The 23800-nt window shown below is 42.3% G+C and overlaps 1 protein-coding gene across 1 annotated transcript in view; it reads left to right on the top strand.

Moving 5' to 3' along the window:
- The window catches only part of PLXNC1 (plexin C1), a 159935-nt gene that overhangs the window by 26385 nt on the left and 109750 nt on the right, over window positions 1–23800 (top strand). Inside the window, exons 3-4 of the mRNA XM_080659723.1 lie at window positions 18454–18588; window positions 21913–22013. Coding sequence (XP_080515849.1) covers window positions 18454–18588; window positions 21913–22013 — 236 coding nt within the window. The remainder of the gene's footprint in view (window positions 1–18453; window positions 18589–21912; window positions 22014–23800) is intronic.

Below are 23800 nucleotides of genomic sequence, written 5' to 3'. Positions count from 1 at the left end.
GGTTATGCTCAGTCGCCCCTGCACCCCGTTATTTCCTCATTTGACTTCCTTTCTGAACACGATGGCATTCTGTAGTTTTTCACTTGTCAGTGTCTCCACTGGGATCAGCTGAAAAAGTATGGTCACACTGAACTCAGATTTGGGGAATTGATATCACACGCGTTGCCAGTCAGGACACTGCTAAGTGTACCCGTTTTCATAAACACATGCGGAATCTTCCTCCAGGTTGTGGTTCAGCCTGTCATGTGGTTTGGATTCCTCTAAGCTGAATAATGCATATAGGAGTTTGTCCTGCCCTGGCCAGTGTGGCTCAGTTGGTTGGGCATCATTCCTCCGAAGGGTTGCTGGTTAGATTCCCTGTCAGGGCACATGCCTCTGTTGTGGGCTCATTCCCATATGGGGCATGCAGGAGGCAGTTAACCGATGTTTCTCTCTCTATGTCTCTTCCTCTCTCTCTAAAAATCAATTAAAAATCTTTTTTAAGAAGAAAAAGGAAATTGTCCTTTTTGTAAGGGCAGAATTGGATATGTTGAGGTTTTCAAGGTGGTTAAATAAGTGATAACAGAATATGCATGAAATTTGTAACTTTACTTATGCCCACTAAACTTTCTTGTAAGCATAAAAGATAACAAGGCAGTAAGCAAGGAATAATAATAGCTAATATTTCTGAGCTCTTACTGTGTGCCAGGCATTAGAACTAGTGTCTGCATGGGTTAACTCATCTAATCCTCATGAGTCAATCCTATCACCATACCAACTTCATAAATGAGAAAACCCGGGCCTCAGAGAAGTGAGGTAACTCGCTCAAGGTGATTTGGACTCAAGCAGTCTGCCCCCAACCAAACTACGCTGGTAATGAAAATGTGGTCTGTAGAGCTTGGCAGAGTTGGAGGAACTGGTTTTTATTTTTATCTTGTTCCTAATATTGGAATATCTGGGTCAATACCAAGACACCACTATTTTGGGGTTTCATGAGAAGGAGCTATGGCTTCTGTGGTTTAAGTTTGATCCTACTTGTGGATAGACTTCTGTATTAGAAGGAGAAAGAGTCCTTTTCTCTCAGGGTTGCACGTAGCTCATAGGAGCCTCTGGTCCCACTTAGGGGCCCCTGCTTTTCCTCAGTGGATTTCTTTAGAGCAAAAGTAGGAAATCTGTATTCGAGTTGATTCTTGGGATAGCCCAGTGAGAGGAGGCTGGTGTTGGGTTCTTCAGCATCCCTAGGACTGAAGGAGGGTTCCGGGTGAGGAGCCATAGTATGCCCTTTCCCCCGTCCAGAGAAAAGCACTGCTGCCCTCAGAACCTACTCCCACTAGTGGATTTCAGTATCCAAACCATGGAACAAACTCCAATTCCAGAAAGTTCTTCCTGCATCCTAACACTAGACAAACGATGTAACACCTGCAAAGCCTTTCTTGACTCTGGTTTCTAAAGTTTTTGAGTGAAAGTAAGAGAAAACAAAAATAATAAAATCCTTTATAAGGACATGCTCATGTATATATATATATTCACACAATGTTCAAATAAGAGAACAGAATGGGCAAAGACGGACAGTACCTGGGCTCGGAAGTGGGGCTGGTGGGGATGGCTGAGCTAAGGCAATGGATCAAAAAGCAAACACAGCAGAGGTGTCAAAACTTGGAAGTGGCTCAGCCGGCATGGCTCAGTGGTTGAACATCGACCTATGAACTAGGAGGTCACGGTTTGATTCCCAGTCAGGGCACATGCCTGGGTTTTGGACCTGATCCCCAGTGTGGGATGTGTAGAAGGCAGCCAATCAATGATTCCCTGTTATCATTGACTAGTGGCCCAGTGCACGAAATTCATACACATTAAAAGGGGATTAATTAGAGGCAATAATTTAATATTGCTATTTGCCCTTTCTCTATAAAAGAAATGTCAGAGATGAAAGAAAATTAGTAAAATGTATATGAAAATCTTCCTCCTGTCAGAGTCTGGGGTGCATTGCGGGACCCAGAGTCAAGTCCCCGCCCACCCGCGGTGCCTCAAAATTGCACAAGATCCAGAACCAGCTGTCCCCACCCCCATCAAACCCCGCTGGGTGGGGGGGGTGCAGCCTCAGGTCCCCTGGCACACCCTCAGGTCCCCTGGCCTGGCGCCTTGGCGGGTGGCACAGCCTTAGGTCCCCTGGCCTGGTGCTGGGGTAGGCGGTGCGGCCTGAGGTCCCCCGTCAAGCCCTGCTGGGTGGGGGGCATGACCTGAGGTCCCCCGGCCTGGCTCCAGGGCAGAGGGCGCAGCCTGAGGTTCCCTGGCCTGGCACTGGGACAGGAAGCGTGGCCTGAGGTCCCCGTCAAGCCCCGGTGCCACGCAGCCTCAGGTTCCTGCTGATTGCTTGTTAAGGCTCATTATGGGAACTCAGCTTCTGCTGTGGGTACAGCCATCTTGTGTTACAGAAACCCCCCACCTCTGCTGTGGGCACCCCATCTTTGTTGCGGCATGATGGTCAATTTGTATATTCCCTCTTTATTAGATTAGATGTTTCTTTCTCTTCCTCTCCCTTCCTCTCTGAAATCAACAAAAATATATTTAAAAAACAAACAAACTTGGAAATGTGCTCCATGGTTGGCTATCTAGAATGTCATATGAAGCTACTTCAAGTTCTTTCCCAAGTCATTCATTTTAATTTGTGAGTTCTCAGGGAATCTCCAGTTTAGGGATATTATTCCCTTGTATTCCACAAATCTAGAATTTGTGATTCAGTTGTATGCTTCTCTCACTACTAATGATAAAATAAGTAGATTGGAAACAAGAGAGGAATTTCCTTAAACTTTATATATCATCATTATTACACATAACTATTAAAGCACATTAAATGCTATTGGATAATTGCCTTGTTTGCTTGTGTGTTGTGTGTGTGTGTGTGTGTGTGTGTGTGTGTGTGTGTGTGTGTGTGTTGATGGGGGAAAAATAAGTGAGAATATTGGCCTGTTTGCCCTTCAACTACATAGCCCCAGAGAGTGAAGCATAAGGAAGGAGATTTAGCATCTTTGAGCTTTTTTAAACGTGGTAATACTAAAGAAAATAAGAATTAGTCTTTTGTTCAATTTTTCTCTCCCCTCATTTTCTTCACCGTGCTTTCCTTCCCACTGGTGGTGTCAAACTTGTAATGTAACTAACCGTGTGGTGTGGAAGTCTCACACACCATACATTTCGGGACTATAGTTGGGTTATGTTTTGTTTTGTGTTTTTTGTTTGTCTGTTTGTTTGCTTTGTATGCAGCAAAAATCCCAAGGCTAGTTAATAGCCTACCATGAGGCTTCATGAAGATGTCAACAGAAACAACATGTTGACATAAACTGAAGTTCTCCATCAGGGAAAATATATTTTCTACACAGGCTTCAGCTGGAAAAAAAATGTGAAGAGCCTTATAAAATATTGAATGCTAATAGAGTATTTTTTTCATTTAGTAAATATTTATTGGGCACCTTTTATGTGCAAGGTACTTTCTGGATGCTGATGATACAAACGTGAACAAAACAGATAATGTCCCTGCTCTCATGGTGGGAAGAAAAAGACAGAAAACAAGTAAATGGATTAATCAATATAAAGTCATTTCAGATAGTGGTAAGGGTTCTGAAGAAAACAGTGATAGGTGGAGAGTGACACTGGGGTTAGGTAGAAAGAAGATCAGGGAAAGCTTCTCAGAGGAGGTGACCTTTGAGACTTGAAAGATGAAGGGGTGTATCAGAATATACATGACTCAGGTTGACTTCAAGTTAGATCTATATTAAGGGCATATCCTGGAAGCAATAGATAAAAATCCGCATCATGCCCAAGAAGTGTGAGTTGGATGAGGTTTCTCTTATGCAAAATTCAACCCATTTTGGGTTTCTGTGACTCACTGTTACTTCCTGCATCGCTTCACTGATCATGTTTTTTTCCGAGGCTGCCCAGCTGAACTGAGCTGAGGAGGAACCTTTCCCTTGCTCCAGTCTTACTGGCTTTCTTCCCGGTGTTGATGTTGACATGAATTTTGTGGTTGGAAGATCCAGGTGTCCATTGGGGCTCCTGGGCTGGGCTGTGGGGTGGGGATGGGTGAGGTGGAGGTGTTATTAATAGAAATCTGAAGGAGGAAAAGAGCCCTCTCTCTCCTGCCCTGTAGTCATCTGAGAGAGATGAGGACCACAGCTGCAGGGACACCAGTGCCTCCAGGTAGCACGTTTGGGTCCCTTGTAATGAACATGAGAACTTGTCCTCTCCTCAGGATTCTGGAGACCATTCTCTGTATAATCTAGCAAAAAGGAAACTAATTTAACCCACTCTTCCTCAAATACTTTTAAAATTTAAATAGGAGGTATTTATTTTTTGAGATAATACATTGGTATTGCTCAAAATACAAAAGAGCCAAGAGAATATACAGTAAAAGTCACATGTTTCTACCCTCTGGGGCAACCAATGATATTGGCTTCTTGGGTGTCTTTCAAGAAATGTTTTATATATGTCTGCAAGCAAAGGGGGCAAGATAGTCTTTCCCCCCTTTCATTAAACATATAAAACATATACATGTATTATGCTACATGCATATGTACATAAAATATAAATGTATGCAAATATATACATGCATATTTAATATAACATGTTAAACATAACATACAGAGCTTTCTAATTATTTTCTTGGCTAAATAGAATTCAGTTGTTTGTACTATAGTTTACTTGTTCCCTAAGGTTGGACAATTAGGTTGTTTCAGTCTTTTGGGTATAACACATGATGCAATGAGTATCCATGTACATGTATCATTTCACGTATATATGAGGAGCTGCTGGGCCTAGGGTTATATGCTTTATAATTTTGGTAGATAATGGCAAGTTACCCTCCAGGAAGTCTCACTCCCACTATCAATGAAACATAGCAGTTTAACCCCAGCATCTGTGGTTATCAGGATAAGCTTCAGTGTAGGCCACTCTAGATAGCTTGTTCAGGAAACTGGTTGATAAACCCTGGCATAGTGCACTTTAGTAATTTTTTTTTAAATGCAAAAAAGAAAAACTTTCCTGCCATAATTCAGAGTTCTAGAGAGAATACTGGTATCTCATTTCTAGTGTATCAAGCAAATAAAGTTGCTCAAACTAGATCTTTCTAGCCCCTCTCCATCTGTATTAACCATGCTCCAATAAGCCCCAAGAACAACTACAGTGCAGCTCTTAACTCACTTAAAATGGATGAGGAGTGTTTTATAATTATTTTTATTGAGGTGTAATTGACATATAACATTATATTAGTTTTGTATGATTTTAATATAATGATATTTGTATATATTATGACTGATCACCACAATAAGTTTAGTTAACATCAGTCACCATATATAGTTATACATTTTTTATTATTATGAGAACTTTTAAGGTTTACTCTCTTAGCAACTTGCAAATATACAATACAGTATTAGTAACTATAATCACCATGCTGTAATTACTGGAAATTATGTTTTTATTTACTTTTTATTTTAAAGCAAATCCCAGACACTGTCATTTCACCCCCCTCATTTCATTATGCATCTCCAAAAAAAACTATGATCATTTTCTTAAATAACCATAATGCTGTTATTTCAACTAATAAAATCATTAATAATTATTTAGGGTTATCTAATATTGAGTCCATATAACTGAATTTTCCTATTAGCTAAAAAATGTCTTTTAAAAATTGTTTTTGTTCAAATTAGTATCCAAACCAATATAGGTTCTCTAGTCACATTTTAAGAATATATTTTTATTGATTTAAGAGAGGAAGGGAGAGGGAGAGAGAGAGATAGAAACATCAATGAGAGAGAATCATTGATTGCACGCCGCACTGGGGATCGAGCAGGCAACCCGAGCATGTGCCCTGACTGGGAATTGAACAGCAACCTCCTGGTTCATAAGTCAATGCTCAACCACTGAGCCCTGCCAGCGGGGCACTCTCTAGTCACATTTGGTTGTTCTGTCTCTCTTCTTCTGGAGTTGTATCACCATTGACTTTTTGAGGAATTCACTCCTTTTATTCACCACCACTCTCTGAATGAGGAAGCAAGTCTGTTGACTGCCTCACGTTGTGGCCTTGGCCCTTTGCTTTCTTGTGGTATCATTTAGCTTGTTCCTCTATTCTTTCCAATGCTAAATGTAAACTAGCACTACAGACTTAACTAGATTCAGGTTCAGCTTTATGGGCAAGAATACTTGTGGTTCTACAGATGATGCCTTCAGTGTGACAAGAGAAATCTGGGCAGCAGTCTTTCGTCTCTTAAGTCTCAATTGAGAATATTTCTATCAATCTTTTTAAAATCAGCTTTCTGTTTCTTCTCTATACAACCACTTTCCAGAACTGGATCAACTCTTTGAATCTGAGCTTATAAAGAATGTGAATTTGTTGATGTAAAAAACATCCAAACCTGCTGAGAATTTTTATGAGTTTATGTGAGCCAAACTGATGACAAGTTCCAGGAAGCAAAATCTCATTGTATTGAGAAAATGCTCCAGAGAGTGGCAGTTTTGCCTCTTATTTTATAGATTAGATCAAAGGAGACATAAGGGGGTTACATGAAATCCACTGGTGGTAGGTTAAGGGGGTAGGAGAAAGCAAAATGGGGAAATCTCTGGGATTGGATAAAAAAGCAAAACGGATAGACAGATACTTTTTTTTACATTGGTGGGTAGGGGGTAGTTAATAATTAATATTTACAGCACATAGAGATGGTATTCGGGGAAGAAGATAACAATAAAGGGTTCTGTGGTCTCCTACTCTGGTGCTGGTAGCTTTGCCCTGAGGGGTCTGGAAAAGGAGGTTACTTTGATATTTCAAAGGTATGTTATCTTAGATCCAAAAAGACAATAGATAGGTTTACTTAAGGTAAAGGTTGGCTTTCTCAAAGAAGCTACAGGCCTAGAGTATGACTCACTGTGCCCCACTTCTGGTTAGGAATGTTTATGTTCAGACCATCTGGTTATTTTTTATCTTAGAGTTTGTAAGGCACACCATGCTGGCCTCCCCTGAACTTCTCAGGTTTAGTATATGACCCCTTTTTCATCCATACCTCCCCCTTTTGGTCACAAATCAGTCTGAAGGATGCATTAATAACCAACCTCTTGGTGGATAATGTGGTCCCATGGTGCTAGGAAGGTTCATTCCTAGGAAGTCTTAGTATCATCATTTGTCTTGCTGAACAGTGGGCCATTGGGAATGGGATAAGACTGTAACCTTTGATGGAAGTCTAGGCTGAATTTTTCTCAAAAGGGAAAGGCAGGTAAATGGGAGGCAGTCAGGTTTTATGGGCCTTCATTAAGAAAAACACTATAACTTATAAGCTGTCATGATCCAGGTTTTGTTGTCTGTCTCACTTTTCTGTATTTTGCAGCTAGTATAAGATTTACTTGTAGTTTGAGGGCACACCATACACCACTTTAATTTTTACAGTCTGACCATGAGATGGGTTCCCATTTACTGTGGCCCATCTACTTTCCATTGGAAGCACTCAAGTGCCCTTCGTTAATAATCTGATTCCCACTAGTTGTGCAATTGGGAACTGTAACCTTAAGGTTTAATTGGGGCCAAGGCTGTAAGAACACAATGGTGTAAATTACAATTACCACCTAAAAATTTCCAGAGGCCAGGAGGACAGTAAGAGTTTCATATGTAAATTTCCTGTGCCTCAGCAACAGTTAAAGAGGGCCTTTAAAAAAAAAATCCTCACCTGAGGATGTTTTTTCCATTGCTTTTCAGAGAAAGTGGAAAGGAGTGAAGGAGGATAAGGGAGAGGGAGAAGGAGAGGGAAAGGGAGAGGGAGAGGGAGAGGGAGAAGGGGAGAGGAAGAAGAAGAGAGGGAGGGGGAGAGGGAGAGAGAGAGAAACATCCATGTGAGAGAGACACATCGACTGGTTGCCTCCTGCATGCACCTGGAAATGCGGCAGGGAGCAAACCTGAAATGCTTCAGTGCAAGGGCCAACACTCTAACCACTGAGAAATACCAGTCAGGGCTAGAGGGCCTTTTTTTAAACAGCCACTTCAGCTTCCATCTGAATTAACATACTTCATTCAGTCCTTGTTTGGTTAGGGCAGTGGTCGGCAAACTCATTAGTCAACCGAGCGGCAAACCGCGGCTCGTGAGCCGCTTGTGGCTCGCGAGCCACAGTTTGCCGACCACTGGGTTAGGGGATAAGTACATTTCCATAATTGAGTTCTAGCATTTATACATACAATTCTTTTCTCAATATTCTTTTCCCACTAACCTTCTCTAACTTCTCTTGGCCTTGTTAGTTTTCTCTTTCTACTCATTCAGAAATAACCAGAATATTAGGACAAACTACTTCTTTTTAACTTCTCTCAAAAACACACACATCCCTTTTCTTCCTTCTGCAATAACATTCTTGCTAAACTGTAAAAGAGAAAAAAAGAGTATATTGATAATACAATAATTATATTATACACCTTTATTAATTACTAGAGGCCCGGTGTACAAAATTTGTGCACAGGTGTGTGTGTGTGTGTGTGTGTGTGTGTGTGTGTGTGTGTGTTTTCCTCAGCCTAGCCTGCACCCTCTCCAATCTGGGACCCCGGAGCGGGCCTAAACGAGCAGTCAAACATCCCTCTCACAATCCAGGACTACTGGTTCCCAACTGCTTGCCTGCCTGCCTGCCTGTCTGATTGCCCGTAACCACTTCTGCCTGCCAGCCTGATCACCCCCTAACCACTCCCCTGTCAGCCTGATCAATGCCTAACTGCCCTCCCCTGCTGGCCTGGTCCCCCCTCAACTGCCCTTCCCTGCAGGCCTGGTCCCCCCCAGCTGCCCTCCCCTGCTGGCCTGGTCACCCCAACTGCCTTCCCCTGCAGGCCTGGTCACCCCAAACTACCCTCCTCTGCCAGCTCAGTCACCCCTAACTACTCTCCCCTGCAGGCTTGATCGCCCCCAACTGCCCTCCCTTGCAGGCCTGGTCCCTCCCAACTGCCCACCCCTGCTGGCCTGAATGCCCACAACTGCCCTCCCCTACTGGCCATTTTGTGGCGGCCATCTTGTATCCACATGGGGGCAGCCTCTTTGACCACATGGGGGCAGCCATCTTGTGTGTTGGAGTGATGGTCAATTTGCATACTATTTTATTTGATAGGATTAACAGTTTGAGAAAAGCCATAAGAACAATTATAACTATTATTATGACTAATATTATTAGCAGACAGGTAAAGACAATCAAGTGGTTTTTTAAGTTCAAGATGAATTTGTGGGTATACAGGCCTTATCGATGTCTTGGGATAGCTGTCTATCTCTGATGTCAGTTGCTTCTGATCCCAGAGGAGTCTTTGATCTTCATTGTAGGTGGAGGCGAGTGCCAGAGACAGGGGTACATGTCCATTCACGGTTAGGCACTTTTTAAAAAAATGAGAAATGTGAATCCTTGAGTTAACACCTTTGTGTTAGCTGGATATAAATAAATTAGTAATACCTGAGAAGGTCCCTTCCAATGAGGTTGGAGTCTTTAATTGATGTCTTCGACAAGGGACAAAATCTACTGGTTGTAAATCATGGTCTTTGAAGTCTTCGTCTCCCAGGACCACATTGTGAAATGAACCAGCTACGAATTTATCAGTTTTGAAAAGCTGATTAATATGTCCTTGATAATAATGCAGAATGTCTCCTTTTAGTAAGGTTGGTTCATATGTCTCTTCACCTATATGTGTGGGGTTACCAGTGACTAATGAGGAGAAAGGCTGTATTTACCAAAAGGAGTAGATCTCAGGTTAAGGAGCACTATAGGGAGAGCTTTTGGCCAAGAGAAATTAAAAGCTTCTGAAAATTTACCTAGTTGAGTTTTAATTGTACCATTTGTATATTCCACCAATCCTGAGAACTGGGGTGATAAGCACAATGAAAATGCTGTAGAATAGGCCAAATATTACAGATAGATTGCATAATTTGCCCAGTGAAATGAGTCCCTTGGTCACTTTGTAACTTAGAGGGAATTCCCCAACTGGGAATTATTTTTCCAATAATAAGTTACCTACCGTTAAGGCTGTTGCTTTCCTGCAAGAGAATGGCTTAACCCAGTGAGAAAACATACAAATCATAATAACACATATTTGTATCCTTGAGATGGTTGCATGTGCATAAAACCCAATTTGCATATCTCAAATGGACCTAAAGGAAGCGGGAAATGTCCTTATGACCTGTGGAGTGATATTCCAGGGTTATATTTTGGACAGATAGAACATCTGTTATAAACTTTATGAGCTACAGTAGGAGAACGTTTCCAGCAATATTGTTTACTCTATGAAATCATCTTTCAGGACCCCAATGTGTTAGCTCATGCACATGTTGAAGTACAGGTAATTAACCCCCTGTAGGTAGATTGGTCTCTGATTGGGTCCAAACCATATCTGTTTGAGTCAAAGGTTCCCTGCTTTTTGTTGCCATATCTTTTTTTCTTCTCCTGCAAGCTGGTCATTGGAATTAAAAGCGAGTCTTTTATTGGTTTAATAGAAAAAAGAAACATTCTCAGGTCTGGATAATTTGGCTGCTTATTGCTGCTTGTCTAGTTGCAGTGTCAGCTAAATTATTTCCTTTTGCTTCCATGGTGGCAGCATTAGAATGTCCTGGAATTTTTATAATTGCCACTTGTTTCGGTTGTTGTATGACTTCTAATAATTCTGCAACCTGTTTTCCATTCTTTATGGGCTGCCCTGAGGAAGTTAAGAAACCTCACTGCTTCCACAACATCTCGAAGTTGTGAGCTATACCAAAGGCATAACTACTGTCAGTGTAAACATTGGCTATTTGATCTTTGGCCAATTGACAAGCTCAAGTTAGAGCAATTAATTCAGCTTGTTGGGTAGGTCTTATTCAGGTAAATGAGAAACTTCAGTTATGTCCACCATGGAAGTTATTGCATATATATCCCTGTTCATCTTTCAGATAAGATCCATCTGTGAACCAAATTATTATAAGTCAGCATTATCAATAGGAGTTTCCTGTAAACCATTCTTAGAAACAAAAGGGTGATCAGTAAGCAAAACAAAATAGTGGATGTCTTCATCCTTCAAAAATGGTAGCAAAGTTGCTGGGTTAAAACTGTTATGTCAAGTTAAAGTAATATTAGGCGCAGAAAGCAAGAGTATTTCATAAGACGCCAGTTGGCTGACAGAAGTGTTCAGTGTGATGAAAGTTCAGTGGAAATTCAACAGAATGCGGAACATAAATAAGTAAAGGAGAGCCCATAACCGTCTCTTCTGTTTGTTTGCATAGCATGTCTCTGCAGAGATGGCTGTCATGGAGAGAGGGAACCTTTTGGCTACTGAGTCTAACTGCTGACTATAATCGCCTGTAGGTATATGATGATCTCTAAGTTTTTGAATTAAAACTCCTAAAGCATTTTCTTTATTTTCATGTATAAAAAGGAACAAAATTTATAATTAGGGTGTCCCAGATGGGAGCTTTAGATAATACTCCCTCTAGAGCTTCTTCAACTTGTTTCCCTGTGGGGTTCTATTGAATTGGATCAGGTCCATCTGATTTTAATAAGACATATGGAGGCTGAGCCATTGATGAAAAATTTGGAACCCAGTTGGGACAGTATTCAGTCAGACCCAGGAACCCTTTAAGCTGTTTCTGGTTTATTTGTTTTTAGAAGAGGAAAGGATATTATTCCTCTAATTCTTTCTGGGTTAATTAGCAGCCCATCTTTAGATGTTAGATGACCAAGGTATTTTATTTACTTGGGGTAAAATTGAGTCGAAGCTTGTCCTTTGAGATTCTATGTCCCTTTATGGCTAGCTATTGTAGTAGGTAAATTGTGTCCTCTTGTAGTCTAATGTACAAGAGCATAAAGGTAAATCATCCACATATTGGATTAGAATTGAATCTCTGGGAAATTCAACATCATTCAAATCAGCTTTCAGTATCTGAGAGAAATAGGTGGGACTCTCTGTATATCCCTGGGGCATTACTGTCCAAATAAACTCATGATCTTCCCAGGTAAAAGCAACTTCTATGTTTTGCTTACTGACTGCCGTCTTTTTTCCTAGGAATGGTTTACAGGAAACTCCTATTGATAATGCTGACTTAATTTGGTTTACAGATGGATCTTATCTGAAAGATGAACAAGGACATCACCAAACTGCCATTTCCTCTCCTTACCTTTTCTTTTCTTTTCTTTTCTCTTCTTTTCTTTTCTTATCCTTTCTTTCTTTTTCTTTCCTTTCCTTTTCTTCACAGGAATACTGAAAAAGGCACTACATAAATCTATCCCTGAAAAATATTGGCAGTCCATAGGAGTAGCTGAAAATAGATGATTAAGACATGATCCCTACCCAAAAGGAGCTTGCAATCTAGTAAAAGATTATTATCTATTGAGTGTTTATCATGTGCTAAGCATCTTCCACAAGTTTAATTTGATCCTCCCAACTGCCGTGTTTAAGGAAGAAGTTATTAGTCTCATTTTCAACATGAGGAAATTGAGACCCAAGGAGGTTAAGTTACCAGTTCAAAGCAGCATAACCACTTAAAGGGTAGAGTGGGAGGTGGAAACCTGAGCCCAAGCTACCATTATATTTCTCCAGGATTATGGTGAGAGTCTCCTGATGAGTCTTCTACCCATGCTTCAAACCCTGCCCTCTCACCACACCACTCCTCTGCTCCAAGCCCTGCAACGGCTCCCTCTTTCTCACCCAGAGTAAGAGGCAACATCTTTACACAGGGTGTGTGGATTTGGGACCACAGGATGTCTTTATTTATAGCTATGACATCCTATACAAATCTCCATCCTTTTCCATTGGATTTCTTTACTGGAAGATAGGAGAATTACAGGGGCTCACACATAGCATGAAAAGCCTGCCACCTTTAAGTAGTCTTGTATAATAGGCTTGATTCCAATAGGTCTTAAAGGATATTGGTGAATATTAGGTGGAGGCAAAGTATTGTCAATGGTTATTTCAATAGGAGTGGGTGATTTAGTCTTGCCAATACTGGACTGGAAAAGGCCCAAAGTTGCATTGGAACATCCTGTAACAAACATTCAGTCAGCCTTAAGATCAGTTTCTTCTTGTGGAGTTTTCTTTAAAATCATTGTTTTCCCAGTTGGTTTAATGTCTGATTTATTTTGTTCTAAATACAATTCACCCTCTGGGAAAAGGATATATGGGTATCTTTGATTTCAAGAAAGTCTAGCCAGTTTGGCTCAGTGGATAGAGCATCAGCCTGTAGACCAAAGGGTCCTGGGTTCCATTCTGGTCAAGGGCATGTTGCAGGCTTCCTGGTTGCAGGCTCCTCCCCAGCCTGGGCCCTGGTTGGGGCTCGTGCAGCAGGCAACCAATTGATGTGTTTCTCTCACACTGGTGTTTCTCTCTGTCTTTCCCTCTCTCTTCTAATCTCCCTAAAAATCAATGGAAAAATATCCTCTGGTGAGCAATAACAAAAAAGAAGAAAAAGAAAAAAAAAAGAAAGTCTCACCCTGCCAGGTGAATTTGGTCAGATTTGACTAGTAAAAATATCTGTTGCCCCGAAACATTCCCTAGCTGGAAGGGAACAGGTTCAAACATTCTCTAGATGGAAGGGAACTGGTTCTGACTAAAAAACATTGGTGGTTGCCCTAGCCGGTTTGTCAGCCTGTGGCCTGAAGGGTCCCAGGTTCAATTCTGATCAAGGGCACATGCCTGGGTTGCAGGCTCGATCCCCAGTAGGGGCATGAAGGAGTCAGCCAATTAATAATTCTTTCTCATCATTGATGTTTACCTCTCTCTCCCTCATCTTTCCTCTCTGAAATCAGTAAAAATATATTTAAAAAAAACAAACAAAAAAATTGGTGATTAGATGGCTCTAGCATTTTTACAGAAGCCTAGAGGGAGAGGACAGCTTAGTTGGGCATGGTTAAGAACAGACCAAGTAGCCCCAGCACCTAGATCTACAGGGGCCTTAGTAGGTTCCCCTTTTATGGTCATTTCAATTTCTTCTAAAGTATTTAAGGAGAAGGGGAAATTACTGTTTCTTTTCTTTTTCTAAAGTCCCATTTCAGTTTTCTACAATCCTCCTTAAGGTAACCTGGCTTTCTACATAAAATAAAAGCAGACTCCTCTGAAGGAGTTTCCTAACAAAACGTAACATGGTAATTCTGTTGCTTTGCTCTCAGAAACCAGTAAGAGTATTAATTGGAATAGGTCAGAATAACCAAGATCACATGTCCTAACAGTTAAAATCACATTCCTTTGCAAACCCAGCATGGTCCTGAAGAGGTTCAGCAAATGTTTAATTAGATTCCTTAGTTCTGTTCTAGTACAAGGAGAAGTGGATTTTGGTTGGTTTTCCATGCCTGAGACTGTCTTTTTGCTAAAAGGAGCTGTTAGAATTTCTAGCTTGTTTTGTTTTGCTTTTCTAGTCTATCCTGGTCTGGTTTTCTATTCTGAGTGTCCCCTCTGTCAGTAGGTAGCTGTGGTGGAGGACACGTAGAAGAGAGAGAAGGGGGAGGAGGAAAGGAGTGTAAGTCAGATAGCAAAGTAACCAGCAAGGTGGGCAGTTGGAGAAGAGAAGAGTGGGTGCTGGCATTGAGTAGCTTGGGAAGCTTCTTTAGTTCAGGAAGAGCCTCTAAAATTGCCTTATTAAGTTCCTGGAAAGAAGAATGTCTCTCTGTGCTCTGCTTCAGAGCCTTCTATTTGCCAATTGAGGGAAGCTTCTCATTCATTAAATTTGATTTCGGAGCCGGCTTTTTTTTTCTATTGTAAAAATCAATTCAGGTGTCAAAAGAGCTCTATTTTGGTCATCTTAAGTTCATGTCAATTCCAGTTGAATCCTCCCATTTCTGTAAGTACTTGCAAGTAAAGGCTCCCTATGAATTGTACATCTGCAGGAGTATTAAGGGGGGCCGAGGGTGGGGGCTTGTCAGCCCTGGAGGCATGATTTCCAAAACCCATGTTAATTTAGTTTTATTTTGAGATCTGTGGAGTCTGAACACATTTCCAGGGATATTGTGTGGTGGGTTGAAGTGTGGCACTTACGGGCTGAGCTCCAAGGGGCTGTCACCTCCCAAGTTGCTCCAACCTTCTGACATGTCTTGGTTTCTCTCCCGGCTGTCTAATAGAACTGTGAGAGCTAGGTAGCCAGCCCTTCTGTGTGAGTCCTGGGACAAATCAGTTATTTCATTACAGTTGTATTGGAATTCCCTAGGGGGCCCTGTTCGTTTTGAGGGCTCTGACACTACACTGATTCTTAGTCACTAAGAATACTCAAATTTCAAGCTGGAGGGAGTAAATGCCCCTTATCTTTGGAGCTACATGAGTTCAGAGTCTCATTTACCCAGCAAAAAAATTTGTTCAGACTTGCAATAAATGGTTCCAATTAAGCAGCTCAAATATAAAACCATCCACTCATTTTTTTTTCACCTATCCCTGAGTTATCTCAACCCTTAACCTTCAGTGCCATCTCAAGGATTTTTATATTTTAAAGGACAACTCAAATAAAATTAAGAGCCTCCTACCTTAAAACAGAGAGGTCTGGATTTTCAAGAAAACTCACCCAAATTCACCTGATGCAGAGTAATGAGCCCCTGTTGGTACCTAGCACCAGGCCTGCGCATGCCAGGTGGTCCCAGATGGGCTTCTTTGGATAAGAAATGTCCAAACCTGTAGAGAATTTTTATGAGTTTATTTGAGTCAAAATGATGACAATTGCCAGGAGGCAAAATCTCAAGGAATTGAGAAAATTCTCCAGAGAATGGCAGTTTTGCAGTTTATTTTATACATTACAATGCAAGGAGATGTAAGGAAGGTTACATAAAATCCACACATGGTGGATTAAGGGTGTAGAGAAAGCAAGGCAGGGGGAGGGGACTTCTGGGATTGGATAAAAAGGCAAAATAGAGTAGCACATACTTCTTTTACATTGGTGGGTACAGCACATAGAGATGGTATTTGGGGAACAAGATAACAATGTGGGGGCTGGTTCTGTGGTCTGTTCTGGTGCTGGCGGTTGGGCCCTGAGGGGTCTGGGAAAGAAGATTACTCTGAAATTTCAAGTATGTTATTTTACATGTAAAAAGACAATGGACAGGCTCAGTTGAGGTAAAGATTAACCTTTGCCAATGGAGCTACAGGCCTAGAAGGTGACTATCCGCCCTGACTCACTCTTACTTAGAAATGTTTCTGTTTGACCCTCCTCTGTGGTTACATTCAGTCTCTGAGTTTGCAGGGCCCACCATGCAGGCCTCTCCTGAGCTTGGCAGGTTCAGTATGTGGTCCCTTTTTCATCCACAAATTAGAGATGGGAAGACAAGAGCCTGGCAAGGCCACGCTTGGTCAGTGCTTGCCGGATGTCTCCCTTCACTCAGTTTTCTGCAGGCCAGCGCTGTCCCGTAGAACTTTCCATGACTATGGAAGTGTTCTCTATCTGTACTCTCAGTGTAGTAGCCACCAGCCCCCTGTGGCTAGTGAGCGCTTGAAAGGTGGCCAGTGAAACTGAGGACTGAATCTCTAATTTAATTAAAACTTAAATGGCCAGATGTGGCTACTGTATTGAATGGTGCAGCTCTCGAGTCATTTTAAAATGAACTGAGGCACAAATCTATCCCACCTCCCTTGGGACCTAACTGTTTCTGTTCCTTTTTTTCCAGAGCTGCTACTGAATTTAGTGAGTAGTTCACAGGCTCCTAGTGAGCCACTTGCACTGGGAGTGACCCAGAGCAGATGATGGAAGGAGGTCACCATCGCAGGACAAAACCAGACTCAGGCCCAGGTTCTGGGAGTGGGGATGGGTGTAGGAAGATGCTCCATATGCCAAACTGATATGGAGCTTTTGATGAAATATCAGTATGTAATTGCTATCGGGTTATGTGGGTTTGGGCATATTATTGATCAGTAGATGCACAGATGTTGATTTTTGTCTCAAAAGAATGTAGGTGCCAAGTTTTTTCTTTTCAAATCATGTGCCCGTATAACTGCTATCCACAGTGCTAGAGATACGAATGTAGATATTCTATCTGGATATGTTCACACTGACAAAATGTTGAACACCTTCACTTTTGAAGGTATTGTATTGGGCAAGAGATAGGTACAAAGGTAATTAAGACATGATCCCTACCCAAAAGGAGCTTGCAATCTAGTAAAAGATTATTATCTATTGAGTGTTTATCATGTGCTAAGCATCTTCCACAAGTTTAATTTGATCCTCCCAACTGCCGTGTTTAAGGAAGAAGTTATTAGTCTCATTTTCGACATGAGGAAATTGAGACCCAAGGAGGTTAAGTTACCAGTTCAAAGCAGCATAACCACTTAAAGGGTAGAGTGGGAGGTGGAAACCTGAGCCCAAGCTACCATTATATTTCTCCAGGATTATGGTGAGAGTCTCCTGATGAGTCTTCTACCCATGCTTCAAACCCTGCCCTCTCACCACACCACTCCTCTGCTCCAAGCCCTGCAACGGCTCCCTCTTTCTCACCCAGAGTAAGAGGAAACATCTTTACACAGGCCTGCAAGAACCTGTATTATTCTCTCTGTTGCCTCACTGCCCACTCTCCTCTACCTTGTTTACTCTGCTCACATCATACTGGCCTCCTCTCAATGGGGGGCCTTTGTACCAGTGGGTCCCTCTTAGACATCACACTTTGTCTAAGTGACGCCATCATCCATTGCAAGTCTCTAAGTAAGTGTCACCTTCTCAGCGAGACCTACTCTGAGCATGCACTCTCCAGCTCCTTACCCCTCTTCATTTTGACTTTTAGGACCCGATATATATTTATAAATTACTTACTTTTTGTTAACTGTTGCCATTTCCCTGCATGCATGTTAGTTTTTTGAGGGCAGGATTCCCTGCCCACCCCTCCTCACCCCCCACTGCATAGTACAAACACCTAGAAGATGCCTAATACATAGTAGATGTTCAGTAGATGTTTATTGACTAAAGATGATTGAAGCTCATGTTTGTCCAATTTCAAAGTCAGACTCGCTTACATTTTATATATACTGTACTAGTAAATACATACTCCTTGTTTAGGTCTGGTAAGTTGTCCTGATTGATTTAAAATGCATGACTGTGTAGAATTACATGGGAGAACCAGAATAACCCACACAAAATATATGTTGAGCTGATTTCCTTTAGTTTTAAGATAGGTCTTGGCCAAGTACTAAAGAAGCTGTTACTTGCAGCTTCACAGAAGGCCAGTCAGCCATGGTCAGGAATTGTGGATGAGCTTCCACATGTGAGTATATTGCCCAGCATTGAAGAGTGGCTGTGTGTGTGTGTGTGTGTGTGTGTGTGTATGCATGCATGCATTCTTGCATGTGTATGTGTGACTTTGTCTCATACAGAAGCAGAAATACTGTGCTTATTATTACCAGCCCTGTTGAAGGCAGACATGATGAAAGAACATAGTACCTTAGCCAGTATATGTAGTAAGAAAGGATGTGGTTTTAGAATTAAGATACAAGTTTTGCCACCCTGCTATTCAAAATATTTAATAGAAATCATATTTCTCTTTTTGGAAAAAAAAACCCCACAGGTTATTCTCGGTGAGAATTTGACCTCAAATTGTCCGGAGGTTATCTATGAAATTAAAGAAGAAACACCTGTTTTTTACAAACTCGTTCCACATCCTGAGAAGAATATCTACATCTACCTAACAGCTGGAAAAGAGGTAGGTAAAAAACTAGTTACTGCTTCTGACTTATGAATACAGAGTGTTTAATTAATGTCATTATCTAGTAGTGAAGCTTTTACTTTGAACTACTGAGTTCAACCATCGCTGCAGGCAATGGTTCACAAGCACAGAATTAAAAACATTACTGTCAGTAACTAAGCAAGAAATATTACCTGTTTAGACAATGTTATTATTGGCTATATTTCCAATGCCAGGTTTTGCAGAGGAGGATGTGCTTGCAAATGGCGCACCATCAGCAAGGTGACTGAATTTACACATTTATTGTGTGGGCTCTGAACGATTAGATGCATTTATGAATATACCCAATGGGATTAGCTTTGGAATTTGGGGTTAATATCAGTTCACAGTCTCATACACATTCATTAACCAGGAAATATATGGCACTTGTCCTCCCTCTCTTAATTTAGTTGGCTGTTTTTTAGTTTTTCTTCTTGCTTCTGCTTACTGAATTACAAAGGATACCTTTCTACATTTTCTTCGTTTTTACAAAGTGCTTCACCAAGGGAAGGGGGAGATAAACTAATTTTTACTGAGTCCCTCCTGACGATGTACTAATTATCATTCTACATATGGTCTCTAGATGAGACACATAGAGTTGTGTACACACACTTATAATAAATAATGTTAATGAAAAGTATTAATAATTTACTGGTATAAAAATACCTTTGTTTTCTATATGAAGAATCTAAGACTTGGAAAGGTTAAATAACTTGCTCAAGGATACATATATAGGTTAGGCCTGTCAGAACTAGGATTTAAATTATGCTCTGATCTTTTAAAGCCCATGATAAATGAGATCAAATCACAAATTTGTAAAAACTGAAAGGCCATTTTGGCACAGTAGTTTTGACCCATGATTATTTGAACATAGAAAGTACAAAGAATATAATTGAGACTTACATAATTATATCAAGGATATAATTATGATGCTCGTGGCCTACCCCAATTTTTCATTCTTTTCCTCTCAAGCACTCTAAGGACTGTAGCAATGGCATTAATCGATATGTGTTGTTAGAGCCACAGAGTAGCTTTGCGAGCACTTGTAGTTCCTAGAATTCCTAAAAAAGGCCTTATTGCATGTTGAAAAGTCAGTTATGTCTAACTGACCACATCTCAATGGCCACTGGACCTCATATACCTTTGTAAGCCAGTTCTTCACCATATGGAATCTTCTTGACCAGCGTGATTCCCCATTCCAAAACTTTTTACTATATCTCTTCCCCAGGGTTCCCATATTTGAAAGATTTTTGTCTACTCAACAAAGTGCATATATTAAGTAACAACTCCCATTCTCAGGCTGTATTTATCAAGGGCATCTAAAGCTAACAGTCAGGGGACCGACTGTGCTGCCACAAAGCTGATAAAATTCCAGCCCAAAGCACTAACACTTGAAGTCTGGCTTAGTTTGTGCGTGTTTTTCCATTCAGCTTTTAAAAACATGGCAAATCGCTCAGAAGTCTTCATTACCACCTTCCCTGGAACTCAAGACCACAGGGTGGGAACCACTGCAAGAGCCTCCAAGCTGACAGGTGTTCACTTTCTGAAGGTGAACTGCTCTGGTCTCTGGTCATCCCACTGATGTCCTGAGGAGACTTTTCCACTGGGCATCGAAGCTGGTTATTCTTACACTCTTCACTTGAGTTTCCTGCTAGAGATCTTATCCGCAAGATTCTGGTTGGGCCAATATAACCCCAACGGAGGCAGACCAAAGGAAAGTCCGTTCTTAGATTCTTGGGCAAATACTGGTAGTAATAGCCAAACTAACACGCCCTCATACATCCATAGAATGGTATAATATGTAGCCATTAAAAATAATCACATGGAGATCCATGCATTGCTGTGGAATAGTCACTGTTGTGTGTTCAGTTGAAGAAGCAGGTCTAAAGTAGTATTTATAGTGTCCTCTCTTTTATATGGAGTTATATGTTTGTTTAGGTATATTGTATGGTAATTCTTATAGAATATTCTAGAGATTCATATTCCATTAAATGCTCTGAGTAAAAATTGTCCTAGGAGCAACTGTTACTGACTATCCCCCTGCTGGAGTATCATGATCTCGGCATATTTGAAAGCTCTGAGTCTTGTGCTAAGGAAACCTATTTTGCTTTTTCAGTGTAAGATTTCACATGTTTGTTGGACCGTGGACACTTTTCTCACATAATAGCAATAGCCAACATTTATTGAGCACTTAGTATGTGCCAGACAATGTTTGTAATAGCCCCAGGAAGTCTGCAGCACCATCACCATTTCACGGATGAGAAAACAAGGTTAGAGAGCTTATGTGACATTTATGAACCACCACCCCGCCGACCCCCCCAGAATTACACAGATGTTTGTGAACTACAAGGAAATACCCACATGCTGGTTACCACTGGCTCGGGCTGGTGGTCCGTCAGCAGCACCGAGAACTGTGAAGTGGACGGGCGTGATTATCCTCCATGAAGTCAACTTAGAGTCAAAAGATATTCCTCAGGATCACTCGTTTTCCTCACAGACCCCTCCTGGAACTCTCTGTATCTCTAACCTTTTAAAGAAGTTACTTATGCTTTCTAACAAATATAGCTTCCTGGCCTCACAAGTCCCACAGGATTCTTCACTACCTTCTGTGGGTGCTGGGTGGCCCTCAGGTCCCTGCCTCCCACTGCCTGCTTCAAGGTTCTGCCTGCCTCCACAGCCTGGGTCTGCCCAGCACTACGCCCTGTCTGTGGCTTTTTCTGACAACTGGAAGAAGCAGCCCTAGAGGCAGGGAATGATTGAAAACTCCCCTGTTTTGTTTTGTTTTTACTTTCAACTCCAGGGTGGGGAGGGTGTGAGGTGATGGAACCGCCCCCCCCCCCACCCCCGCCACTCCCCTGAGAGAGGTGGAGGCTTCTCCTCACTTCCTTGTCCAGGGACAACCTGGTGCTACTCCGGGTCAGAGCCTTTGCTATTTCCAGATGCTCATTTCCAAGTACCGTTGACTCTGTATGAAGCCAGCTGACCTGATTCCACAGACCAGAAACCTGACTGCGTATCAGACTCACCTGAGGGGTTTAAAGGTGCAGACTCCTCAGCTGGCCCTAGACCTCCTCAGCTGGAGTTCCCGCAGGGGGCGGCTGGGAATCGGCACTTTCACAAGCTCCCAAGGTGATTCTGATAACCTGTTCCCACCTTGGGACTTGAGACCCCTGCCCACTGTCACCATGGAGGCATTCAGAGTGTGAGCCCATAAACGTCTGTGGCCCTTCATCAGATAAGGTGTGGCGGTTTTCCTGGTGTTGTTTATCATTCTGTCTGAACCGCTGTCATCTTTCTTTTTAGGTGAGGAGAGTTCGAGTTGCAAACTGCAATAAGCATAAGTCCTGTTCGGAGTGCCTAACAGCGGCAGACCCTCACTGCGGTTGGTGCCATTCGCTACAGAGGTATCTCTGAACGCTTTCTCACCAGCTCACATCTTCAGAAAAGTGTCACGCGCAGAACACTTGTTGCCCCACTTAAACAATTTGTTCCAACGACCTGGGGGCACTGACCTCTGTGCGACTAAAATATCGTTGTGTGATCCGAATTAATTCCCAGAGATGTTCCCAGCCAAGTCAGTGCTTCTCAATCATTTGACCCAGACCATTCAGGGTCGCCCACTCTGGGGGTGGGAGGGGCAGGCATGTGACATAAGGGAGGATGGGCTTGAGCTGTCAGTCTGCTTTTACTTTCTGCAGAGTTCTCCAAGACTCCCAAGACAGGCGGAAGGTTCTCCCTCAGGGAAGGTAGAAGAATAGGGCTGTTTGAAATTTTTCAAATGAATCCTCATAATGTCATGTATTTGGTTGGTGCAGCGGAAGCCTTATTATTGATGCTGTTGTCTCAATGCGCCATACAGCTGTGGGCCTGATGTACAACCTCAGGCTCCCGGCAGAATCTGCCCAGCCTGCTCTTGAATTACGATGCTCACGACCCATCTAGGCTCAGGGGCGACTTGGAGCTGCTTCCTCACCATGGCAGCTCGTAGCATCACTGGGACCCGCCTGGTTGGATTTGCTGTTTCCATGGCAACCCAGTACTCGCTCTCTATAGAAGCAAGGAGGAGAGAGCCTGAGCTGCAGCTCAGGCAGGGGAAGAAAAAAACAAACCATAACAGTGTCTGTCAGTTTGGCGCTTTCTGTTTTCAAAGGTAAAAAAGGATAAGAAAGAGTAGAACAGGTGCAGAGAAGCTGAAGGCTGAACAAGGGGAGGTTTGAGGAAAGAAAAGAGGACTAGGAAGAGAATTTGGGAGCCTCTAGGGGATGAAGCCAAGAGCAGTAAAGGGAGAGGGGGGAAATACAATGTAAGCAAGAGGTCCAGAAAACAAACCGAAAATATAGGGGTGGAATTAATTAAGAGTTCACGGAGGACGTCCAAAGCTGAGATGCAACAAGACGCATAATTGCCTGTGCCTTCCACTGTGCCTCCTTACTGGGCTGTTTCCGTAGAATCGCTGGCAGACAAAAGAAGCAGGGCCTGGAGAATTCTCATGAATAATTGTAACTGGGTAGGAACGTTTTCTTCTTGTTGCCTGCCCAAGAGTAGAGTTTAAGGAATTAGCTGCTTATGAACAGCATTTCATTATCGCACACCCACTAAGCAGTCTTGCCGTAATCTTTCTGATCCGTTCCACTTATGTAGGTTCCCTGTCTGTATCTGTAGAGCTACATGCAGGAGTTAATTCAGTGCCTGTGGTGGTGACGGTGGTGATGGTGATGAGGGTGATTAAATAGCCACACATAGCTAGAGGCTACTGTATTGGCGAACACAGGACACGGGAGATGTCCAGGTTGGTGATATGAATTTGGGGGTTAGTAGTGTTTAGATGGACATAAGGAAGCCTTCAGACCATGTTGGAGAGGGAGTATAAATTGAGGGGAGAAGTAGTTGGAGAGCTAAGCATAGATATGGGGCAGTTCTTAGGGGTCAGGGAGCTGAAGAGGAAACAGGACAGGGGAGGGAACAGCCAGAAAGGAAAGAGGAAAAACTGAAAAAGGTGGTCTGGGAAGCCAGAGGGAGGAGGGAGCATTCACTGTGCCAGATCGTGCTGCGAGGTCAGGCAAGAGAAGGGAGCTGCTCCACTGGACTTAGCAGGTGCTGACTGGTGACTGTGACCAGGACAGTTGCGGAGGTGGTGCTAAAGCTGCCAGAGAAGATAACAGGAGGCAGAGCAGAGACAACTCTTTAGAGG

Source organism: Plecotus auritus (assembly GCF_963455305.1).
Source record: "Plecotus auritus genome assembly, chromosome: 3".
Taxonomy (NCBI): domain Eukaryota; kingdom Metazoa; phylum Chordata; class Mammalia; order Chiroptera; family Vespertilionidae; genus Plecotus; species Plecotus auritus.
This window is presented reverse-complemented; position numbering and strand designations above follow the sequence as displayed.